The 26,327-nt window shown below is 36.0% G+C and overlaps 1 protein-coding gene across 1 annotated transcript; it reads right to left on the bottom strand.

Moving 5' to 3' along the window:
* Positions 1 to 3,609: 3,609 nt before the first annotated feature.
* Positions 3,610 to 26,275, bottom strand: LOC128557717 (flap endonuclease 1-like). Its single transcript, XM_053545746.1, has 12 exons — positions 26,141 to 26,275; positions 13,039 to 13,141; positions 12,535 to 12,637; positions 12,087 to 12,150; positions 11,524 to 11,633; positions 11,023 to 11,159; positions 8,010 to 8,076; positions 7,302 to 7,433; positions 6,193 to 6,279; positions 5,242 to 5,306; positions 4,573 to 4,693; positions 3,610 to 3,981 (listed from the first exon to the last, which is right to left on the bottom strand). The coding sequence occupies exons 1-12, from the start codon at positions 26,220 to 26,222 to the stop codon at positions 3,919 to 3,921; spliced, it is 1,134 nt and encodes a 377-aa protein (XP_053401721.1). The 5' UTR covers positions 26,223 to 26,275; the 3' UTR covers positions 3,610 to 3,918.
* Between the last annotated feature and the right edge of the window lie 52 nt (positions 26,276 to 26,327).

Below are 26,327 nucleotides of genomic sequence, written 5' to 3'. Positions count from 1 at the left end.
ATGAAAACAACATTTAAACCACTTCCCTCATAATGAGTGACAATCCTTTCTTTCCTGCTTTCACTAATATGGCATTCTGTATGCCCGAGCATTCTAATCCATTCTTTACAATCTGGCATGTTGATAGCAGGGAATGTTTCGCATATTTCAGAGAATGTCATAGATTCTATATTAAACTGATAAACCCTTATGTCAATCATAGCTACAGTACCCCTATCACGTCTACTTGCATTTTCTTCTTCCATCTCGACACATAAAACTAGATACACCATGTTATTTCTTTCAGTGATAAATATGATGGTACGAATGGTCTCTCCCTCATCTAGAACTTTCTTTAACAGATATTTTTGACATTCAAAATTACACCATCTTTTGTTTTTAATGTAACACAGTTGTAAACTAATGCTTTCCAGAACTCATTTTTATCAACAAATATCACATGACTGTCACATGCTGTAATCTCAAACAACATTCCATCATTAAACTGTTTGGTAAAATCATAAGTATACCTTGTATACTGTCCCATATACACTCCCTCACTGAAGTCACCAATACGATACCATCGGTCTGTTTGTTTGTTATAAACACACAGATCATATTTGCATCTTGCGGTAACAGGGATCCATCACCTGCTATGATAGACTTTTAAATGCATTTTTTTAAAAATGAAATTCAAGAATTTCATTAAAAAAAAAAAAAACACACACATAAAACATATTGATTTTTTTTTACAACTAAGTTCATGAATTTCATTAAAAAAAAAAACCTTTAAAAGTCTATCATAGCATGTGACGGATCCCTGTGCTTGCTGTAATATCCTCATCTGAACTGAATTCAAAATCATCAGTTTCAGACATGCTATCCAGGTCAAAGTCATCATCCATCTTCACTTGCAACAATATCCAGCTTACATTTTCTTCTCCGGAATGAACTTTTCGGAAACAGTAAATATTGTGGTGACCATCTTCAATACATCAGTTCTATATCTCTGAGAGTTCCTTGCTCCACAGTCTGTTACATTAAATTTTCGTCTCAGTATTTCCATAACACTTTCTGCCTTTTCACTACTTTTGCCTTCAACTTTCATTACATCATCCAATTTCTGTACATTTTCACTCAGATCCTTTTCTAGTTGTTCATCTTTATTTTGAACCGTATCTTCCAGGACATTTTCCAGCTCTGTCAAGAGCCACTGCCAACTTCTTTTCATCTGGATATTCAGATCTCCCTAACCATTTGGTGATAAACAACTTTAAACTATTCCAGCTACAGAACTTCATATACCCATTTTTCCTGAAATATTCCAGCTGACCCGGCTCCAGTTGCAATGTTACATCTTCAAATATAAGCAAATCATGGAATCTAGATGATGCATATGTGTCTGTGTACTGCTGTACCTCAGAAAGAGCATTGTCTGTAGCTTAGATATGGTACTTCAACCAGTTTTCACATATCAAATTCTTCTCAGCCGTGACAGGCTTCCTGTAACTTTTCAATCAATAAATATGTTGCGAAATGAAGAACTTTTTGAATATTTTCATCACATAAGAAGATATAGCCAGTGGCCATGAACTCTTATAACAGATATATTATGTCCATATCATCAACATCCTTTGTTAAATTTATCTCCATAGTAGCTGAATCAGAAGTTCCCACTAAATAATGCTTGAAAGTACCTGCTTTTTTTTGGGTAGTATTATTTTCTTGGCAGGGACAAAATGTTGTGACCAACATTAGTAATTTAAAGAGCAACCATCTGCTTCGTTTACTTCCTAGGTTTACCAGTATTTAGTAATATATACTTGCAGTGTCCTCAAAAATTTTGTGACATACAGAATGCAGAACTTTAACATGGGCAAGCTAGTGTTTTATCATTCATTGTACCTGTTAAAAAAAACTGACTATTAATTTTACAGTAGCAGTCAGTTGTTTGCATTTCAAAAAATTTAATGTCGTTCAAAAACCATTATTACAGATGTGCAGTCTGATCATGATCTGCACTGGTCGCAAAGGCAAAATAAATTGTGTCCAGCATGATAAGGGTTAATGAATGAAAAAACATAATTTACTATATTTCAACATCTCCGTAAAAGTTTACGAAAATGTTGGCCATCTTAGATTTTCCTATATAATGTACTAGTAAACTTTTGTTATTGACACAGTATTTCACTCTTCTTGATGCTGCTTTCAACAACAACAATGGAAAACAGTTATTCACCTGCTATGAAAATGTAGGTAAAATAGTATTCAAGAAAATCTGAGAAAAGATCCTTTTGAAGCATAAAGCGTGCAATGAAAATTTCGAGATTTGACCTTGATCTTTTACCTTCTTACAACCATTCCTGCCGACAGTTTAAATACGTTCACCCTTTTATAGATCATGGTTCATACAGACCTTGCCAAAAAAAAAATTCAAGTAGTTTTCCTCCATTTTCAAGGACTAAAATGGGCGCAATGTCACTGTTGCTGAGACATGAAATAACCAATTTAAATCCAATTTAGGACAAAATTAAACAATTTAACACAAGATTTATGTAAAATGACCTTCAATGCATCACGGATAAATAACACAGTGTGAAAATTACTTGAAAGAGCATAAAACCCATAAAGTACAGTACCGTACCATACTATCGCCGACTCCGTGACAGGCCCTAAAGGCGGTAACGGTTGTTCTTTTTTCGTCGTTTTTTCGTTTATTTTGGTCCGTTTATAATTTTTGTCCGTTTTCACTTTGCACCCAACGAATTTAAGGATATTTGCCATCTTTTGTAAGTTTTTTTCCTAAATTCAAGTAGTTTTCAAGCAGTTTCTGACTGTTACAAAATTCAAGTAGTTTTCAAGGAGTAGGCATCAAATTCAAGGACTTTTCACGGCCTGTGCGAACCATGTAGATTTAACTCAAATGCTTTGACAGTAGAGGTATTAGGAACCATATGAACTAAATAGTAACTATTTTGCTATGTTTACCTAAAAGACGTAAAAATTATCAAATTTTTAGGTTTGACCTTGAATTTGGCTTTGGCCTTGAATTTTGTTTTAAACATCGCCCCCACCCCGTTTTTTTAATTTTTCAACCTTTCATTGATATATATGAAATATAAGCTGTTCATAATATTTAAAAAGAACAAAAAAGATTTTCAGTAATTTTAGTCATATCTGACAAAAATGGCAGCCATCTTGGATTTCTCGGCCCGCAAAAGCTTGAGAAATATATTTTTGCCAGAATCATAAACTTCAGACATTTGCCAACATTTTGGTATATAACATCCTTTGTTATACTTTTGTGACCACCCCATGTCCATTTTTGCCCTGAAAGTCACCCTACTACTAACTTTCATGACAATATACATTTATATCAGAAACAGATCTTAGGTGTATTATTTCTATATAACTGACATTGTTTAGTTTTGGTAAAACAATTTGTATCCTGAAAACGACTTTCACTTTATTCATTATAAATTCTTTGTTACAATGTTTACATAACATGAGTATTTTAGTATGACAGACAGTAAGGTCAGTATAACGGAAATTAAATTCTACCCGTTTCCACCTAGTGACTTTTTCGTAACAAATGTGATGGGACACAAAACATTAAATCTCTATGGAAAAGTCTAAACTTACTTCTAAGCAGTTTAAGTATAACCTCGAGCTGAATCCTAACACCTATGCCTATACTACAATAATGAGACATAAACAACTAATGATGAATTTCGCTTACTAAATCTTGAACCAAACATTCCAATGGCTATTGAAATTGGCAAATATTACTGGTAAGAAAATGATTTAGAAACTCCAATATCACTTAAATGTCTCCTCTTGTAATTCATGACTATGACAATGGAATAGGACCAAGATGGATACTTTGAAATTTATGGTGCTGAAAAATCAAGTTTTATTTCGTCAAAAGCTCCCTTTCTATCACTTTGGTCTTTTGAATCCTCCTTTTGCTTTCTTCTTGGCAGATCCTTTAGAATCTTCAGCCTGGAAAAAAAAAATAAAATCAAGACTTGTAGATTTATTGAAAAACATTATTGTCAGATTTATCGAAATATGCAGGATTAACTGAAAAACATATTTTCTTAGGATTTATTGAAAACATAATTTTTATAAAAACTTATTGAAAAACACCATTTCATAAGATTTATTATCAAAGCTAGCATTACCAAAAATATTTCACTAAAAGTCAAGGTCAAAGGTAGGCAATCTTTCTGCGTATTTTGTACTGTAGCAGTGTTTTCTATGAGAGTTTAGTTTGTTTTGGGTTTAACACCGTTTTTCAACAGTATTTCAGTCATGTAATGGCAGGATGAGAGTTTAGACTACTCTAATATATTCCCTTAGATTTTTCACAATAATAAAGTTTCAATTTATGTTTTCCCCACAGTGCTGTGACAGGTAAATGGTATTAAAAGTGTAAATTTGAACAAACTGTCAAGCATGAGTTTACACATCATTTGGTTGAGTGACAAAAAGATCTTTGAAAGTTTTGTTGATACTGGCTTTTTATACTTTATCAAGGTATTTTTAGATATCTTAAAAAGAAAATTCAGTTTTTCCTGTTCCAATTCTCACCTTTCTTTTTGGAGTAGTAGATGTTGTTGAAAGTACTTTAAAGAAGCCGTCAAGTCTACCCTGTGTACTGCCACTACGTGCCTTTGTCAATTTCTTTATACCATTACGTATTCTATCCTCACTGAAACACAAATTGTTGTTTTCTCTTATGGAAAATTTTGCTGCAATAAGAGTTATTTCCCTTGCAAAGATCACTTAATTAACTACTTCAAAATACTTTTCAAATCATTTTCTTTATAATTCTACAGTCTGAAATTCAACCCAAAGAAGTTATTACTTGCACATATTTGCCATTTCCGTTTTCAAAGCAATTCCAGAATAACTGACATATGGTGAGTCTATTTTAAATGATACACACAACCCAAACTCCAAACGAAAATCCCCATAAATTTTAAGGGATATACCAATACCAAGACATACATCCACATGAATCAGTCATGTAAGGTGACTGATCATATGTATGTTAATCACTATGGAAAACTATAGAACTTGAAACTGAATTAAATGCTCTACATATTAAGCGAGCAAATGGATTCAACATTATGAAACTATGGTTACAGAAATAAGCTGAACACAGTGAAATCAATAAACCTGACTTGGGCAATGTTTACCAAACTGGAGGAAGTTGGCTAAAAGATGTATCAAGTAATAATTGGCAAAATAAATTACTTGAACCCTTTCTTTGTAACCATGAAGTCTATTAAGTCCTCTTCTTTTGGCTCTGTCCATTTCAGCTGGAAAATATAGACATTTATATCATAAATGAGGGGAACTTAATGCAGGGTTCGAATTTAGCCAGATTTTCTACTTGCATTTTTTCGCAAGTGGTATTTTTTTTAACTTGCTAAATGAAAAAACAACTTGCATTTTCCGCGACTTGTTACTTTATTAGAACAAACGAGTCCAGCCAATCGTATTTGCACTATATAAATAGTAGCTTATTATAGATTACCAAAAAACCCACCGGATGCGGTAAACGTCATCAAAATTGGCGCAGGTACTTGTCAGCAGTTGAAAAGACATGCGCACAGTACAGTATCAAGTGTAAACTTCCGTTTACGACGAAAGATGAAAGAGTGCTCCGAAATTCGTTCTGCAAATGGCAATGCGCTGCAATGACCGCGAGTTGTTAAAGAAAGAACAGTGTAAGATCGAGACGACCGTTAGAAATGCACATTATTCGGCCAAAAATTTTTACTCGCAAAAAAATGCTGGTGTCTGAAATCTCACCTCGCAGTTTGAAATTTGCACTCGCATTTCGCGAGTATGCGAGCTTAAATTCGAACCCTGTAATGTTTGGATAAATATTTATAAAGCACAAATACTTAGCTGGTAAAAGGCAAGGATGACTGAAACAAGTCAGAACTGGTACATAATCCTTGAATTCCGGTTTAATAAGTTAAATGAAAGAAATCAGTTTTGGTAAAGAAGCAAGGAACACTGAATAGGCTGATTGTCTGTTGTTATAAATCTAACCTACTATTAAATGAAAAGGCCCACATCAAACAAATGATGTATGACCATGTTTGTTCTACCAGAAACAATATATAACAATACATATGTACTCAAATGCGCTTTCCACCAGAAACATTCCCCCCCACCCCCCACCGAGGTACTTACCTCTACTTCATCTGCAGTAGACACTTCAGGATTTTTAAACAATTCACGAGCTTCTTTGTACATCCAGTTCTCTGGTACTGAATACTTCTGTAAATGTTCAAAATACCAGAAATTCTTTTATTTCTAAGACTGAGTAACAAACAGTTGGACAGGTATATAGAGTGTTTAGCTTTCCTGGCAGAAAATGACTCCTCAAAGGTGTAATCCTTTATGCATCATTATTCAAACATTGTTGAATACTTTGGTAGAACCCCTTATGCATGTCAGCTGATGGCTTTCTAAAAAATAACTGATTTGACCAGGCCAATGCTTGAATTTTAACACTCAGAGGCAGTTCTATAAAGGCAAAGATTTTCTGTATCAATACATTTGAGCAAGTGCTGGATAATATGTAAGAAAAGAGTTATAGTTAAAAGTTTCCTAAGTACAAAATTTGCCTAATTTTGACAAAAAATCAGAGTTATGGTTCTTGGCCTACAGTCACCTAATGATGATAAACAAGTGTGCAAAGTTTCAAAGCTGTAGCTCTTATAGTGCTTTAGAAAAGATGGACCTAAACGAAAATTTTAACCAACGCTGTTGCAGACGATCAAGTGACCACAATACCCCATAGATTTTTTTTCAAAAATCAGACGAGCTAATAAAAACCTTGATGAAATGATTCCTTAAGATGATACTTTGTCCATGCTAACATCAGCTGTTTGAAGAAACAGGCAGACTTTTTTTCAAATCTTGCTCTGTAATTTTTTCTTCTTCTTTGCAATGGGGGAGAGAAATGAAGTATCTATATGACTGCGTATTCTAATGTGTTGCTTTTATTATGCCATGTTGCAGTCAGCAACTTTATACACATTTGTAAGAATTTGCAAATAAATGGCAAAGCCAAACCATTTTGAACACTGTAGTAAATATCTAAAAATAAAATTTTTAGCGAAAACAGGCTTTGGATATATTTCAACATTTTACAGCTGTTTTGCGATTCTCAAGTTATATTGTGAATGAATTTTAGCTAAACTGACACCATCCCAAATATTTTCAAATCTGCAGCTCTACTCCAAATATGATTTATATGAAATATAGTTCTATATATATATATATATATTGCCTACCTTTAAGTCAATGTGTTTCATTATCTCCTCTATGTTTTTGTGTTGTTTTATAAGATCTATTGCTCGCTTTGGTCCAATACCTCGTATAGATTCACAGTAATCACAGCCAAGCAATATACACAGGTCTATAAACTGTTAAAGAAGAAACAATGCCGTTAGTGGCCTTTGGTTACGGCAAACTATAAATGCGGTAAGACATTTTGACTTCAACACAAGTAGGAAACCAGTTCTATAAATGAAGCAGACATTCTTTGGGGCTGTCAAATTTAGTTGCAATATTGACATATTGACGATCCAATCAAATCAACATGATTGTATCAATACAGAATATTTGCATACAGGAAGTAGAAAATTTTTACACAGACTAAGCATAAATAAATGAAAAATATTTCTTTTAAATAGGCAAAAGGAAATGAACACAACTTTATAACAACATATGATATGCTTTACAAAAAATCTTCCTTAAGGGCAAAAATTGTTATTTAATCTAATAAGCTCAGATGGAACTATTTCTCCTGCATAATTTTCTCCGCCTTTGTGAAATGTTGATGTACAGGCGATATATGTCAGGAGCGGATACACTAATATCGATAACAGCTGCACTTTTTTAATTTCAATTAAGAAATTAACTCCATAGATGAATTATAAGCCTGTAAATTGATTTCAGTAATGTTTTGTGTCACAATGTTAACAAATAATGTAGTGTACCTCCTCTTTTGAAAGTTCCAGCCCTTGTAATATTCTGTCGTAGTGGTATTCCTTTATTGGCATTTTTCTGAAAAGCAAGGAAAACCAGATATTGCTTTTGTAAAAAAGCACATGTCTCCCCCAATGCAAAGTCCTATAGGCAAGAAGTCAATAGGGGTCAGGAGCGAAAGTCAAAGAGACATTGATGGTTGGCTGCAATAGGGATCATCTACTTGGCATGTGCAGTCATCCCGCTAAATTTCAACACTATTGGCCTAGTGGTTCTCAAGTCACTGTTCAGGCTCCTGTGACCTTGACCTTTGATCAAGTGACCTCAAAATAAATAGGGGTCATCTACTCTGCATGTCCAATCATCCTATTAAGTTTCAACATTCTAGGTCAAGTGGTTCTCAAGTTATTCTCCAGAAATGATTTTACATGACCAGGCCCCTGTGACCTTGACCTTTAATAGACTGACCCCAAAATCAATAGGTATCATCTATTCTGCATGTTCAATCATCCTATGAAGTTTCAACATTCTGGGTCAAGTGGTTCTCAAGTTATTGATCAGAAATTGTTTTACATGTTCAGGCTCCTGTGACCTTGACCTTTGATCAAGTGACCTCAAAATAAATAGGGGTCATCTACTCTACATTCCAATCATCCTATTAAGTTTCAACATTCTAGGTCAAGTGGTTCTCAAGTTATTCTCCAGAAATGGTTTTACATGACCAGGCCCCTGTGACCTTGACCTTTAACAGAGTGACCCCAAAAACAATAGGGGTCATTTATTCTGCATGAACAATCATCCTATGAAGTTTCAACATTCTGGGTCAAGTGGTTCTCAAGTTACTGACTGGAAATGGTTTTCAATGTTCAGGCCCCTGTGACCTTGACCTTTAACGGAGTGAATCCAAAATCAATAGTGGTCATCTACTTTGCATGTACAATCATCCTATGAAGTTTCAACATTCTGGGTCAAGTGGTACTCCAGTTATTGATCGGAAATGGTTTTCAATGTTCAGGCCCCTGTGACCTTGACCTTTGACGGAGTGACCCCAAAAACAATAGGGGTCATCTACTCTTCATGACCAATCATCCTATGAAGTTTCAACATTCTGGGTCAGGCGGTTCTCTAGTTACTGATCGGAAATGGTTTTCAATGTTCAGGCCCCTGTGACCTTGACCTTTGAAGAGTGACCCCAAAAACAACAGGGGTCAGCTACTCTTCATGACCAATCATCCTATGAAGTTTCAACATTCTGGGTCAAGTGGTTCTCTAGTTATTGATCAGAAATGGTTTTGAATGTTCAGGCCCCTGTGACCTTGACCTTTGATGGAGTGACCCCAAAATCAATATGGGTCACCTACTCTTCCATGACCAATCATCCTATGAAGTTTCAACATTCTGGGTCAAGTGGTTCTCTAGTTATTGATCGGAAATTGTTTTCAATGTTCAGGCCCCTGTGACCTTGACCTTTGACAAAGTGACCCCAAAAACAATAAGGGTCATCTGCTCTTCATGACCAATCATCCTATGAAGTTTCAACATTCTGGGTCAAGTGGTTCTCTAGTTATTGATCGGAAATGGTTTTCAATGTCAAGATTTGAACAAATTTTGTAGAGGTCCACTAGGCAATGCTACATGTCAAATATCTAAGCTCTAGGCCTTCTGGTTTATTTTTAGAAAATTTTGAAGATTTTTCTATGTACAATCAAGTAACCCAATGAGGCGGGGCCAATTTGACCCCGGGGGTCATGATTTGAAGAAATTTTGTAGAAGTCTATTAGGCAATGTACATGTCAAATATCTAAGATCTAGCCTTCTGGTTTATTTTAAGAATTTTTTTTTGAAGATTTTCCTATGTAAAATCAAGTGACCTCTCGGGCGGGGTCAATTTTGACCCGGGGGGGGGGGGGGGGGGTCATGATTTGAACAAATGTTGTAGAGGTCCACTAGGCAATGCTACATGTGAAATATCTAAGCTCTAGGCCTTCTGGTTTATTTTAAGAAAATTTTTGAAGATTTTCATATGTAAAATCAAGTGACCCCTAGGGTGGGGTCAATTTTGACCCCGGGGTCATGATTTGAACAACTTTAGTAGAAATCCACTAGGCAATGCTACATGTCAAATATCTAAGCTCTAGGGCTTCTGCTTTTTGAGAAGAAGATTTTTTTAAGATTTTCCTATGTAAAATCAAGTGACCCCTGCCGTAGGGTCAATTTTGACCCCGGGGGGTCATGATTTGAACAAATTTTGTAGAGGTCCACTAGGCAATGCTACATGTGAAATATCTAAGCTCTAGGCCATCTGGTTTATTTTTAGAATTTTTTTGAAGATTTTCATATGTAAAATCAAGTGACCCCGGGGTCATGATTTGAACAACTTTAGTAGAGGTCCACTAGGCAATGCTACATGTCAAATATCTAAGGTCTAAGGCTTCTGGTTTTCGAGAAGAAGATTTTTAAAGATTTTTCTATGTAAAATCAAGTGACCCCTAGGGCGGGGGTCATGATTTGAACAAATTTGGTAGAGGTCCACTAGGCAATGCTTCACACCAAATACCTAAGCTCTATGTCTTCTGGTTTTTGAGAAGATTTTTAAAGTTTTTCCTTTCGGTTGACATGGCAACCAGAGTTCTGCATGGAATTCAATTCTTTGAATAATTTTTGTAGAGCTTCACCCAAGGAACATTCCTATGAAGTTTAGATGAAATTTGCCCAGCGGTTTATGAAGAGATGTCGTTTGAAGTAAAAGTTTACGGACAACGGACGCCGGACGGTGAGTGATCCTAATAGCTCACCTGGAGCCTTTGGCTCTGGTGAGCTAATAACTACTTGAAACAAAGAGTAACTGACAGAGATCTGTATGAAGCTCTTTACAAAATTTGAAAAAGCTGTCAATCAGTAAACAGCCATGTACACAAAGCAGAAAATAGTTGCCTCCTTATATGAGCATTTAAACTATAGTTTTACACTGTAAAACTCCTGGATGGCATAAAGGTCTCTGACATTATATAAACTGTACAGTACCTTGCTTCACTGAATGTAAGGTGTCTCAGGACGACGTCAGATCCAAATGTGAGAGAATCCATATCTTCTGTTCCTGTTGCCCACACCTTGCCGGCCTTCACTAGGGTGGCACACTGGGCTTCAGCTTCACAAGGGGCCTACAGACATTTCATTATATAGTCTTAATTATAATTCTATGTTACATCCCACATACTTTTATTAAAAGCATTAACTGGTTATGACATGATGTATGTCCATGACATCTCAAATTTTTGTACACATTCTTCAGTAATATTATCTAGACTAATATTATTTATCAAAATGTTAACTCTATCTATACATATATATCCGTCATGTGTAAAATTAATGTGCAGCTAAGATGTACAATATGTTTTAAGGAAGTTCAAAAACATTTATTTCCCTTTCAAAATCAGCAGAATTCACTACTAGAGCAATACATAGATCAGCACAAGTATTTTCCCATTACTGTTGATTTAATATGACGAGTAAGTTAGAACTTACATCTACATAAGGGATACCCATTAACTTGAGTAGTTCTTTACACTCTTCATTATGTTGTTTAGTGACCTTCACAAGTCGTCTATTAAATTTCTCAATGTTCTCAGCATCTCCTGAAAATAGTTTGAAAAATTTACAAATATTTACAGAAACTAGAGTAAAACACTTTCAAGACAAGAGCTCTTATAAAAACTTTTAACGATGGCTATAAATGGAGTACAAAGCTGGACACTGCACAATAAATGGAAAATTGATTAATGCTTTAACAATGCTAGATGATTGTTTATTTTGGTGGGTACTGAACTGCACATACTCAGTCCAGATCGTATTGCAACAGGGTGAAGACCCCAGGTATCAATCCTGGCATTAATTCTGGCAAATCTAGGCACCTTGGTAAACCAACATTCTACCACAAGCAGCCTTCACAACAATGACCAATGAGGCAGAGATCAGTCCCAGATAACAGTAATATGAAGTCTACAACCTTTTAAAACCATTCTACCCTACAGCACATACACTATGGTTAATGTAGAGTTACATATCAAAGTAAACGAGAAAAAAATTACCTGCTTCTTCAGCTTGTTCTAAAGCTTTCTGTGCCTCATCCCGTCTCTCCTTTCTCTTCTCAAGCTGTAATTTCAAAGAAACATGATTAGGATTGATTCTAGCTTCTTTAAAGACTTTATACTGGTAAATCAAAAAGGAAGACCTGTTGAAATACTGACATACAACAAATTTATACAGAATCCTGTTGTAACATACAGTCTAGTTCAATTTTAAAGAAAATTCAAATAAAATGGATAAGTGAACAAAAACACATCGAGATGGCTCACTTCTACTTGGAGAATTACTATGCATTTGAAGTTTGAAGGACTTTTAAAAGGATGCTACAATCATACACTTCATTTGGCTACCTCCTCCCTTGATAATTGAAATCTGGTACTTTTGAAGTATCACAATTCTTCAGATAACAGTAAAAGTTCCAAAACTATTCATCGATTCCTTTTTTCTTACCTCGCCCGACTTCATTTCTGGTGGTTTACCATCAAACACATACACAGGCTTGATACCATTCTCAACCATCCTGATTGTGCGGTAAAACATTCCCATCAGGTGACTGAAACAAAAATTAGTCTTTGCTTCGAATGGAAGTTGTGTAAATTTTTGTAGCCCAAAACATGGACCAAACCATTAGATTATATAGTATAAAACTTAACTGTTTTAAATGCACTTACACTGTCCTGCTATTGAGTTGACTTTTGTAGTAAGTCAGTGTCTGTCTAAAGCATCAGAGGTTCGAATACCAGTCAGGGATAGTGGTAAACTGGGTGAACTCTTTTATGTTCTATTTCTGGGAAACATAAGCAAGTCTTTTGAGGTGGAACAGCAACTGTCTTGTCAATATAACCTTTAATTACAGCAGTTTGAGCCCCATTCAATAATAATCATTTAAACAATGGACTGACAATTCAAGCAGTTTGGTCATGCTTGATTATAATGTCAAACTAGACTTCTTACCTTGTTGTTTCTCCCTCTTCATTGGTCAGCTGACTCCCATCTTGTCTCACAGCAATCAAAAACTGGTAAATACACATGGAAGCATCCACCGCTACTTTCCGTCCTGGAATTTATAGAGATTTTCGGGTCAATGAATCCAAAAATGAATGAAATTGAAAGACAAAATTCAAGTTTACTATGTTATTCACTTGCTGCCTTTACTGAAACGGCCTTTTCTGCTATGAAACTGAGCAAAACTGACTGGATGTGGAAACTGATGTGAATATGGTGGCCACCCAAATGAGGATTTCAGTCATCAACCAGTACAGGGCTATCTAGAGGTTCGGTTATCAATAGGAATACTAAGAATGGTATTAAAAAAAGACTGTATTTTATTTTATGATTTCAAAAGTTTGTTCTCGTATTTTGGAAATTATTGGATAATATTTACATAAATCAATGAGGAATTGAATCCCTTTTGATACATGTTCTATTTCATTTGAATTTATGTCCAATTCGCATGGATGGCCACTACCTGCCCGGGAAAACCCAAGTTGGGCAATACTCCTAAAAATGAATGAAGTGGGCAAAACTGGGCAATAAGTTTTCTATTTTCTTTATACCGAAACAACTGAGTTTCTATGTTATAAAATATGAGCTGGTAATTCTTACATTAATTGAAACCATTGGTGAAGTGATAGTATTTAAAACTCTTTAATCTAGGGGAAAAATACGATCGCAACTTTGATAAATAATACTTGCAATTTGTATGCCGAAATTGGAAGCTTTTATCAAATTCTTGCTTTTCTTGGGGCCGATGAATTAAATTAATAAACTTACTGTTTTCTTTAGTATGCAAGACATGGATTGTGCTCGTGAAAAAAAGTTGCCATTATATTACATGTTTTTTAAATAAATATTTTACTTATAAATAGCTCTTGAGGCTTGTTGAATATGAAATTTTAAGTGTTTTTCATCGTTTTAGATACAAATGTAAATGACAGAAAACAGGAAACAGAATTATTTATAATTATTTAATCCTGAGAAAAACACAATTTGATAAATTATTGATAGTAACTGGCACACTGTATGCAGTAATCATAACTATTTTACTTTTTATTGGTTTTGTGTTTTTTTTCGAGACAGAAGAAAATTTTAATATTTCCAGGATTAAAGTGATATAAATACTTATGAAATACTTGTGACTGAAAAGTAAAGAAATCAGTTGAATGACTTCAGTACAATGTAATACAAAACTGCCATACGAATTGCCACCTGCAGGCTATTTCACTATTCGTACTGGAGTCGTGACATAATCGGCATTTAAATCTACAGCAAGTAAAGCGTCAGCAACGATGAAAATTTCATTATTTTGGTCTTTCGAGTGTTTGATGCGAATGGGATATTGCCCATATGAAAAAATAATCTCAATATTTCCTTGGCTAGGGTCAAACTTGTGGAATACCTTGTAGTAATTCGAGGCTTCTGGTTAATAATGTAAGTTATTTATAGTAACAACTAAGGGAAGTTAATCTTAAAAAAATAAAACAAGAGGGCCATGATGGCCCTATATATCCCAGAGTTGATCTGGCCTACTGACCTAGTTTTTGACCCCACATGAATAAGAGTTAACTTGACCTAAAGATCATCAAGACAAACATCTGACTAAATTTCGTAAAGATTTGGTTACAACTGTGGCCTCTAGAGTGTTCACAAGTTTCCTTTGATTTGACCAGTGACCTTGTTTTTGAACCCACATGACCCAGATTCGAACTTGACCTATAGGGTATCAAAACAAACATTCTGACTAATTCTCATGAGTTTCAAACTTAAATTGTAGTCTCTAGACAGGGCTTCCATTAGGATTCAATTTCATGGAGTCAGGACTGACTAACATTCAGATTTTGGAGTCCCTCTTATCCCTTACCATGCTAAATTTCTATAATGGACTGGTCCATCTTCCAATTAGGGCAGTACCATTTATCATTTGAAGGGGTGTTTACTGAAAATTTACTGACTGAATAGTGAACAGTGTAGACCAAGATCAGCCTGCACATTCATGGGGTCGCAAAGGCAGAATAAATCGTGTCCAGCATGGTAAGGATTAAATTTTCTTGGAGTCCTACGTAGTATCACTTCGTACAATGACCTTCAATATCATCATCATATCTAATTGGTTCAAAACAATGTATAAAGTAATAGAATAAAAGGACCACTAGAATGATTAGAAAACATTTTATTTAAAAAAAAATATTTTATTGTTTTATTATATGTATAGCAACAGTCAGCATTTTATTAAAATCAACCACAGGAGTCTGAAATTCTATCAATAAGACCATAGAAGTCTATCTTTACAAAAAATACCCCCCGATATATATATAAAATAAACACCAGGAATGAAACGTCAAAAACCCAGGGTCCCCTGAAAATACGCACGGAACACAGGGTGATCGCAATTTAGCGAGCGTAGTGAAGAAATAACACTAAAATACACCTACCGCACTCGACAGTATTCAAATCTGATACACTTCACAAGTGTAATCAGACATTTTCTGAGGTTTTCTGAGATTTTCAGCTGTCGTCGAAGCAATTCGCTGACGTCACAACAACAACAACAATTACAGCGCCGAGATAAAGATAAAATACTTATTTTATCTTTTAAAATTTGTACATTGAGTAATAAGTATTAGAATATTTATATGTTTACATCAGTGTATGATATCCACTAGATTCCTTTGCAATAAAAAGATAATTTACAAAATTTGATTGGGAAAACCCGTAAAGGGAGGTTACTCTTTGGATAATCCATTTTTCAATGCAGCGGAATATCTAAATTTCAGTAGTAGAATTTGATACTTGGTGTACAATGACTTTTTTATATGAATAGAGCAATATGAAAATGTCTGTTATGTAATTTGAAGGCAAGACAGTATGGGAACTGCTACTTTCTTATTTTCATCCCGGTGCTGTAATTGTTGTTGTGGTTGTGACGTCAGCAAATGGCTTCGGCGACAGCTGAAAATCTCGGAAAACCTCAGAAAATGTCTGATTACCCTCGTAAAGTGTATCAGATTTGAATACTGTTGAGTGTGGTAGGTGTATTTTAGTGTTATTTCTTCACTACGCTCGCTAAATTGCGATCACCCTGTGTTCCGTGCGTATTTTCAGGGGACCCTGGGTTTTTGACGTTTCATTCCTGGTGTTTATTTTATATATATAGGGGGTATTTTTTGTAAAGATAGACTTCTATGGTCTTATTGATAGAATTTCAGACTCCTGTGAATCAACAGACTTACTGTTGTTCAGCTACATAACGAAAATCCACTTTAAACAAGAGCTGTCTCCATAGGATGACACATGCCCCCGATGGCGCTTTGAATGAATAGTTATGGCCAATGTTAGAGTTTAGGACCTTTGACCTACGGAGCTGGGTCTTGCGCGCGACACGTCGTCTTACTGTGTCACACATTCATGCATAGTTATTTTAAAATCCATCCATGAATGACAAAGATATGGACCGGACACGCCCATCAATGCACTATCATGAAAAATGACCTTTAACGTCTAAGTGTGACCTTGACCTTTGAGTTACGGACCTGGGTCTTGTGTGTGACACATCGTCTTACTGTGGTACACATTCATGCCAATTTATTTGAAAATCCATCCATCGATGACAAAGATATGGACCGGAGACGCCCATCAATGCACTATCCTTTAACGTCTAAGTGTGACCTTGACCTTTGAGCTATGGACCTGGGTCTTGCGCGCGACACATCGTCTTACTGTGGTACACATTCATGCCAAGTTATTTGAAAATCCATCCATCGATGACAAAGATATGGACTGGACACGCTCATCAATGCACTATCCTTTAACGTCTAAGTGTGACCTTGACCTTTGAGCTACGGACCTGGGTCTTGCGCACGACACGTCGTCTTACTGTGGTACACATTTGTGCCAAGTTATTTGAAAATCCATCCATCGATGACAAAGATATGGACCGGACACGCCCATCAATACACTATCCTTTAATGTCCAAGTGTGACCTTGACCTTTGAGCTATGGACCTGGGTCTTGCGCGCGACACATCGTCTTACTGTGGTACACATTCATGCCAAGTTATTTGAAAATCCATCCATCGATGACAAAGATATGGACCGGACACACCCATCAATGCACTATCCTTTAACGTCTAAGTGTGACCTTGACCTTTGAGTTACAGACCTGGGTCTTGCGTGCGACACGTCGTCTTACTGTGGTACACATTCATGCCAAGTTATTTGAAAATCCATCCATCGATGACAAAGATATGGACCGGACACGCCCATCAATGCACTATCCTTTAACGTCTAAGTGTGACCTTGACCTTTGAGCTACGGACCTGGGTCTTGCGCACGACACGTCGTCTTACTGTGGTACACATTTGTGCCATGTTATTTGAAAATCCATCCATCCATGACAAAGATATGGACCGGACACGCCCATCAATACACTATCCTTTAATGTCCAAGTGTGACCTTGACCTTTGAGCTACAGACCTGGGTCTTGCGCGCGACACGTCATCTTACTGTGGTACACATTCATGCCAAGTTATTTGAAAATCCATCCATCGATGACAAAGATACGGACCGGACACGCCCATCAATGCACTATCCTTTAATGTCTAAGTGTGACCTTGACCTTTGAGCTACGGACCTGGGTCTTGCGCGCGACACGTTGTCTTACTGTGGTACACATTCATGCCAAGTTATTTGAAAATCCATCCATCGATGACAAAGATATGGACCGGACACGAAAATTGCAGACAGACCGACAGACAGATGGTTCAAAAACTATATGCCTCCCTTTGGGGGCATAAAAATCTAAAGTACATTTTACTTGGAGTAGAATTATGTCAAATTATGTCATTCACCTGGCAATACCCAACCAGTTAACTTTCATCCCACATCAAAAGAAAATCAATAAAGGAAAATTTTGCGACACCTCCCTTTGTAGCCACGTGCTGGTGTCATCAAAATGTGTCAAAGATATCAGTTCTTAATAGGAGAAAAATTGCATGTTTTGTTTTGTTTTTTTTTTCTCTAAAAAAATACTGTAAAACAGGCTTTATCATTCATGAAAATCCAAAGTAAGTAGCAAATTTATTACGGATCGAAAAAATGTGTTAATTTAAACTGGATGTGAAATGTCATTTGCTAGAAGAAAATAGTTACTTGCTGAGGTTTTTCGTACTGAAATTATCGATATATTTTCCACAATTAGTTACTTTGTCTTCCGACTTCGGAGCTTGTTTCACCAACTTAATCCGAGCCAAATGCATGTAATGTTTCATTGTCCGTAATTAGCGCCTTCTAAACATGTCAACTGATCTGGATAACGGTTTACATTTACAGACGGTCTCTATCAAACACATTGTTTTCACACTAGTCTCACACTTCAAACACTGCCGGCAGCTTATACGAGGCTGTCAGTCAAGAGTTATTTAAACCGCTTTGATAAGTTTCGGGGCAGAGCTTATCACGTCATTCAAGTAAAGTTACGTCATGGTTTATTGATTTTGTCGTCCTTTGAAAATATCGGAAGTCCTTGGTACGCCTCTGACTTTGTGTATTGGCATACGAATCATAATTTTTGGCATATTTTACGCCGGGACGCCGCTTAATGGAAGCCCTGTCTAGAGTGTTGAAAAGATCTTGCCTAGTGACCTAGTTTTTGACCCCACATGACCCAGATTCAAACTTGACCTAGAAATGATTAAGACAAACATTCTGACCCAGTTTCATAAAGATTGAGTCACAAATGTGGCCTCTAAAGTGTTCACAAGATTTTCCTTTGATTTGACCAGGTGACCTAGTTTTTGACCACACATGACCCAGTTTCAAACTTGACCTAGAAATCATCAAGGCAAACTTTCTGACTAAGTTTCATAAATACTGGGTCACAACTGTGGCCTCTAGTGTTCACAAGCTTTTCCTTTGATTTGACCAGTTGACCTAGTTTTTAATCCAACATGACCCAGTTTTGAACTTGACCTAGAGAACATCAAGACTTAATATTCTGACCAAGTTTCATAAAGTTTGGGTCATAAATATGGCCTATAGAGTGTCCACAAGCTTTTCCATTGATCTGATTTACTGACCTAGTTTTTGATCCCACATGACCCACTTTCGAACTTGACCTAGAAATCATCAAGACAGACGTTCTAACCAAGTTTCATAAAGATTAGGTTACAAATGTGGTCTCTAGAGTGTTCACAAGCTTTTCCTTTGATCTGACCTACTGGCCTAGTTTTTGGCCCCACATGACCCAGTTTCGAACTTGACCAAGAGATCTTCAAGACTAACATTCTGACCATGTTTCATTAAGATTGGGTCACAAATGTGGCCTCTAGAGTGTTCACAAGGCAAATAATGATGCACGACGGACGCCGACCAATGACTGGTCACAATAACTCACCTTGAGCACTTTGTGCTCTGGTGAGCTAAAAATTGTAAGTCCACATAAAAATCCTTACCAGCTAGAGATAGGTCAAAATACACCTCAAAATTGGATGTAACATGCATGTTGTACTACAGAAAAGTGGTCTCGATTTTTCCCTATGACTAGTTATGAAAAAGTTACAATATAAGCTATTTATAGTAACAACAAAGGGAAGTAATTCTAAAGGGACATGCGCATGACACTCTGTTTCATGATGGTGTACAATTGTGCCAAGTTACATCAAAATCCTTCCATGCATGAAGAAGAAATGCTCAGGGCTCCAGATAAGATGCGTATTAGCGTAAATTACGTATAGAAATAATGCAAATACGCATGTCTAATAATTTCTAAGCGTACAAAAACGTATATGAAATTATAGAAACGCACACAATGCTTTTTTACTAGTGTAAAAACAAAATCTGAATCGTCTGGATGCGTTACGTAACATAGCCGATCAGCATTAATTCTCCCACATTGAACGTATACACGCATCGTATGATCTCTATAAACCTAGGTTAAACTATACACTCAATGCGTGCATTAACTAATATTGATGGTACGGTAGTGTATTTAAAAGCGGTGTCGATTTAAACTATCAACTTCCGGTGTGAAGTAAACAAAAACAAAATGTCTCTTTCGAAGACTGCTAATTTCTAAAGGTGAAAAAACGCTTTAGTCTTTCTTTCAACCTACAAAAAATGATAAAAAAAAAACATCATAAAAGGTATATTGGCTAATCTTTTGGATACCGTAGTGAGTATGAAGCCGAAGCATGTTTCAATTTCGGAGAAAACGCATGCGGTTTGGAAAGAATTATATCCTTGGAATGTTACAGATTCTGGCAATCCTATACAAACTAAATTAAAATGTGCATTATGCATAAAGTATAAAATGAAAAATGTGTTTGTGTCCACTGGTTCTAGTAACCTCCAAAAGTCTACTATAGCAGGGTTTTCCCGGACGCAGGTTTTCTGCGTCCCTGACGCGCTTTTACTGCTATGAACTCACATTTTTCAGTGCCTCTGCGTCCAATGGACCTGCAAAATCGGTCACAAAACTCCTTTGCACTTAAGCCACCTTTGCGCAGATACCCATGTATAATGCACAGTTTTTTTACCATCCCCGAATCGTGTGTGCGCATTTATACTTAGGTATAGACAATTTTCCAACTTCAAACAAGTTTTGTTACCGATGTTCGCCATTTCGGTAAAGGGAAACTACTCTCCGCGCTAACTGTCACCGCTAAAATCTAAGATTGCCGTTACGTTCCATGAATGATCGAACGGTTTATTTTTCTTTCAAACAAAATTAATTTCATATGAATTAGAAGTATTTTGATGTAAGAAATATAAATAAATCACAAAAATTATGATACTAATTAAGGATCGAGTATTATCTTTAACCGAGATCAAACTGTCAACAACATAATTGGCACGAGGTGACACACTAATTGCCGGTAATTACTGGCTATTTGATATTAATTACATTGTAAGAAAGTATCACACCTTTTGTTATCGGTCTGAATTGAGAAGCTCATGTCATTTTGAAAGATGCCATTCCGAAATATTGAATCATCAGCTATCTAAATTAAGAAGATACAAGTTCATTCGGTTTCAGGGTAAATTTTTATAGTAATAATGTCCCTTTTCAAGATCAGTAATTTGTGGACCCCCAAAAATTATAAGGGACCCTTAAATTAGCAGCCATGGGAGTCCATGGACTCTCAAATAAAAAACCCGAGGGAAAACCCTGTATAGATAGGCATTGTGATTCCACTGACCATCAAAATGCAACCAAAATGTCTTTGAAAGACTATATGACAGAAAGTAAAAAGTTTTGTGGTTTTTTTTTTCTCATTTATGTTTTTTCAGCGTTAAAATTACTCCTAGTCAATTTCAGATTTTACCATTTTACTCATTCACAAGAATTATGATGAGTAATTACTCCTAGGCCAAAAAAATTATCTGGAGCCCTGAATGCTCCGGACAAAGTCATTCTTGTATCTGACCTTTGGCCTCTGTGACCTTGACCTTAGACCTAGGGACCTGGTTCTTGCGCATGACACTCCCGTCTCATGGTGGTGAACATTTATGCCAAGTTATATCAAAATCCTTCCATGCATGAAGAAGAAATGCTCCGGACAAAGTTTTCATTCTTGTATCCTTTGACCTCTAAGTGTGACCTTGATCTTAGACCTAGGAACCTGGTCCTTGTGCATGACACTCCGTCTCATGGTGGTGAACATTTATGCCAAGTTTCATCAAAATCTCTTCATGCGTGAAGAAGATATGCTCTGGACAGTCATTCTTGAATATGACATTTGACCTCTAAGTGTGATCTTGACCTTAGACCTAGGGATCTGGTTCTTGCGCATGACACTCTGTCTCATGATGGTGAACAATTGTGCCAAGTTTCATCAAAATCCCTCCCTGCATGAAGAAGATTGTAAGATGTATTGTTTTTGCGGAAGGGCTACTCCAGTCTCTTTTCAGGTCAATATAAATCAAAAGAGAATTTACAGTGGGAACTAATATTTCCTGTCCATTTCTGGTCATGAGAAGGATAACCTGTCTTTTTCATTCGATACACCTCTCCCGATTAAACTCGTAGGCACTGCCACCGAAAACGTTATGGATGCCGCCATTTTGTTCGATGTAGCCGTGTAAAATTCATCAATTTATCGGATGTTAATATGAAAATAGCTAAGAATCTCACATTTCACGACTTGAAATACAGACGGTAAACAAAAATCCTGAACTCTGAGCACTAAACATGAATTTATTGCTGATGCACTCTGTATTATATTTGGCGGGAAAACAATACACGTGCCTTTCACGTCGCAAGTTTTCTGTTCTCAATTAATTCATTATTAAATGTGTGCATATTTTCCTCGTAACATATGCGAATAGATTTCAACATTTAGAGGCTTACGTAAATTACTTTAAGTAAAGTTTCAGAAATGTAGATTGTCTTTGCACACAGTATTTATGTAAGGAAAGTTTTAGATCAACGTCCGGAGATTGGGAGTATGACTTTTTTAGGTGAATCCTTTAAACCACATTACCATGGATCTGTAGCCTCATCAGATATCACTCTCTCCCCCTACATTAAATTTGTCTGTTAAAAAAACCCAATGAACAAAATTAAATTATCAAAAAAAACTAAACCCTACGGAACTGAAATACGTTTTACACCACCACACATCCTACCCAGACTGAGGTCCACCTCTCCCACATAAAATGATAACAACAATTTAGAATTTTTATACCATGGTCGCTGCAAAAACCCCAGAGGTCCAGGATATATACTGAACAGCAAAAGAAACTATCCAGATGTATAACTGGTATATTTTGAAATAAAAAATCCATTTTTCAAATTTGAATTGTTTCTTCATAACAAAATTACATTTGAAGATCTTCACGTGATAATTTTTCAAAAATCAATCAACCGTGAAGTCAGTAGTCCAACAATAACCGTTTGAAAGGCTATATCTTCTGCGCTTCAGTTGCATTGTAACATCCTAATTTGGCGCTAGCGCAAAAAATTTGATTTGGTCATACAGTGCAACCAACAATATTTTTTGAACTTTATGCTGTTTTTCGAGTTAGTCAATTATCAATATTTCCAATGACCATAAAATTTCACAAAGAATATTGTTAATTATAGGCGCATGTGAGTTTCGTGCAAAACAGCTATTGTGGGACTACTAACTTCACGGTTGATTGATTTCTTAAAAATTTTACACGTGCAGACCTTCTGATGTAATATGATATGAAAAATACAAATTAATTATAAATTAATTTTTTTTTTATAAAAAATACCCCAGTTATAAAACTGGAGTTTCTTTTGCTGTTCAGTATAAATGACAACAACCACACACACCAGTGAAACTGTACGTTTCACTCTGACAGATTATTATGTTTGTCCATGACACACAATGATTCTGGACAGTGAAAACAGGATCACATAAAAGACAATAGTTTCATGCTGAAAATGCATCTGAGGCCTTCTCTAGCCTTCTGTTTTTCAAAATAACCCCTCCCACACTTTCCCCCTGCTCGTCGCTTCGAGACTCGCAATTGCCCTTTTGAAATCCTGGCTGGAGCACTGAATCTGCGTTTACTGTGTCTCCAAGTGTACTCGCCGCATACTGTCCGCCATATTGGAATGATATAAACTAGTACAAACGAATCACTTTAAATACTCCTTTGTAACACCTTGGCATTTCACGTGCATCAGTTTTTTTCTATTGGATTAAAGTTTGCAAGTAATTAGCAATTTGAAAAGAAAACTTGTGTTCAATACGAATTAACAGAAAGTACTGAATTTGTTTTCATTGTTTCTTTTATTTTAAGTTTATTTCGGCTTGCTCCGATACCGACAACATTCAACAGGCAGGTAACATTGCCCGATCGGGCTTTCGACAAAAACTAATATTACTTGAAAAATAATGAAGATAATTCTTTCAGATTTGGTCCATTTATTAAGCATAACATACGATTATGATGCATGTTAAGATAGAAATAACTTTGTTGCCTTCAGTTTTGTTAGAATTACTTCCCTTTTTCAGATTTTTATGATGCATAATTTTTGAAGCCCCCAAAAAATTAGTTTTTAATGTAATGTTTAAACGGAAAAGGGTTCAATGGCTTTCTATTCAATGGCTTTCTATTGCTCCAAACTTGTGCGCCAATACCTTTATTCTATATATTTAGGGTGAATAATTTGTTTCTAGTGCAGATGTAAGAACACTTTTTTACAACTAACATTTTTTTACAATGTTGTAAGTGAAAGCACAATAAAATGTATACATTCATGTACTAGCGCAATAATTTAGAGCATAAGAAAGCCATTGAACCCTTTTTTGTTTTAAACTTAGCATTAGAACTTCAAAAATTATGCATCATAAAAATCTGAAAAGGGGAAATAATTCTACCAAAACTGAAGGCAACCATGTTAATTTTATTTTAATTTGAATCATATGTAATGCTTAAAAAATGGACCAAGTTTGAAAGAAATATCTTCTTTGTTTTTCAAGAAATATTAGTTTTATTGTCGAAAGCTCGATCGGGCAATGTTACCAGCCTGTTCAACCGTACAAGATTATATAATTCCAATATGGCCGACAGTATGCGGCGAGTACTCAAAGGAGACACAGTAAACACAGATAAATGCAAGGGCATGGCTTGCTGAAATTGTAAAATTTATTAAGTTAATAACATGCATGGTACTTAATACCAAAAGAAACAAAGTGAATTACGGCAGCTTTAAGCATAGAAATAAAATTCCAGTTCCCTAGCCTATGCACAGTACTTTGGCTAGAGAACCTGTTCTGGATGAATAAGTTCGCTGTCTAGGGAACTGATCCACTGCCTAAAGTATTTACATGTGCCAAAGCAATAAAACTTTCAAATTTTACAGTACTAAAACTTTGTACACTGAATGTTGTTTGAAGATTCAATTCGACACTTCCAATTTAGCGGTCCCCGGTCTGATTTACGTCAAGACGTCACGTTACTTTGGCAGCATGCCCATTCACGCACTGCAGTACGTGAATCACGCACAAAATATCAAATGCACGCATAAAAATCACTTGTTGGGGGTACATGCACGCAGAGATTCAGAACTCCAGTTCAGCTGCCAAATCGCTGTTTATTTCATCGCGCACTTGCCAATTGTTTGGTATGGTCTAAAACGCAGATCCGGTCCACGAACGTTATAATTTCGTTTCCATCACCGAATTCTCGGCGTAATTGTCAGCTGTATAGAGGGGTTTGGTAAATGTTTTAGTCGGACGTCACACGGGTCGTGTGCAAAAAAAGAATGGATATGAAACGCAAAAAAGCATTTTAGCTTTAATAAACTCAGCAAAAGGTTAACAGTATTTTATTTTTCGATATTAAACTGCAATTTTGATACACATTGCATATCTGTAATAGTTTGGGCATTTATTATTGATGGACAAATTTTACCAGTCTTCAGTTGACTGTATGTTATTTCGGACGAATCGTGTTCCGTTCACGAAATTGGGAATACATGAACCTTGCTGAAAACTTATTTATATTTAGTATAATATAGGGAGGGGTCTTTTGATTCAGAATTTCCTATCTTAACTTTGGAAAAACATTTTACATTTTCTAAAATTATCTCATCTGTTATACCCCACCCACGAGAGTTCTGTATGAAAAAAAAACCGTAATATACAAATTTCAGTAGTTAAATAGAACATTTTCAGATCTGCCATGTAGTGTACCCCCAAATTTTGAAGTGTACCCCTATTTTGCAAAAGCAGGGGGTACATGTACCCTCAACTTTAAAAATGAGTGGGCATGCTGCTTTGGGGGCTACTGCCCCCACACCCCTGCTTTATCCTTTAGTGCTACTGGCCCCATACCATATGTTATTTTAACAAGAATTTAAACACAACCCTACTAAAATAAATAGTAAAAGTCAGTGGGGACCGCTAAAATGGAAACTACCCCTTTATCTAGGGATTAAGACAGGCACAGTGACAAAAGCTTTGAAAGAGTCAACTGTTGCTGCTGTTTATCCGAAGACCATTACACTTGATATAGTCACATCATGAAATTCGAACAAATTATTTTATGACTTTTGAGGAAGAAGGCCAGGAAGAGAACATTACCGAAATAATTCTTAATTTCATTTTCTTTCATACATCCAGGGGCATGATCAGCCAGGAGTTGTGATAGCCCTTTAATTCCCATTATTGCTGATCTAGCAATTCCCGCCAAATAATTTCAAGGTACGGTACGGCATTGCAATTAAACAAGATAATTTGCGACAGTTTCGAATTTATTATTTGTTTGTTT

The sequence above is a fragment of the Mercenaria mercenaria genome, chromosome 6 (genome assembly GCF_021730395.1).
Source record: "Mercenaria mercenaria strain notata chromosome 6, MADL_Memer_1, whole genome shotgun sequence".
Lineage (NCBI taxonomy): Eukaryota > Metazoa > Mollusca > Bivalvia > Venerida > Veneridae > Mercenaria > Mercenaria mercenaria.
This window is presented reverse-complemented; position numbering and strand designations above follow the sequence as displayed.

What these genes read in the sequence shown, in the direction of transcription:
- LOC128557717 (XM_053545746.1), bottom strand. Translation starts at nt 26,222, where the DNA reads ATGGGAATTAAAGGGCTATCACAACTCCTGGCTGATCATGCCCCTGGA. An exon ending in TGGGTATCCCTTATGTAGAT is followed by an intron (nt 11,160 to 11,523) that starts GTAAGTTCTAAC and finishes AAATGTCTGTAG; the next exon opens with GCCCCTTGTGAAGCTGAAGC. An exon ending in CTACTGCAGATGAAGTAGAG is followed by an intron (nt 5,307 to 6,192) that starts GTAAGTACCTCG and finishes TATATTTTCCAG; the next exon opens with CTGAAATGGACAGAGCCAAA.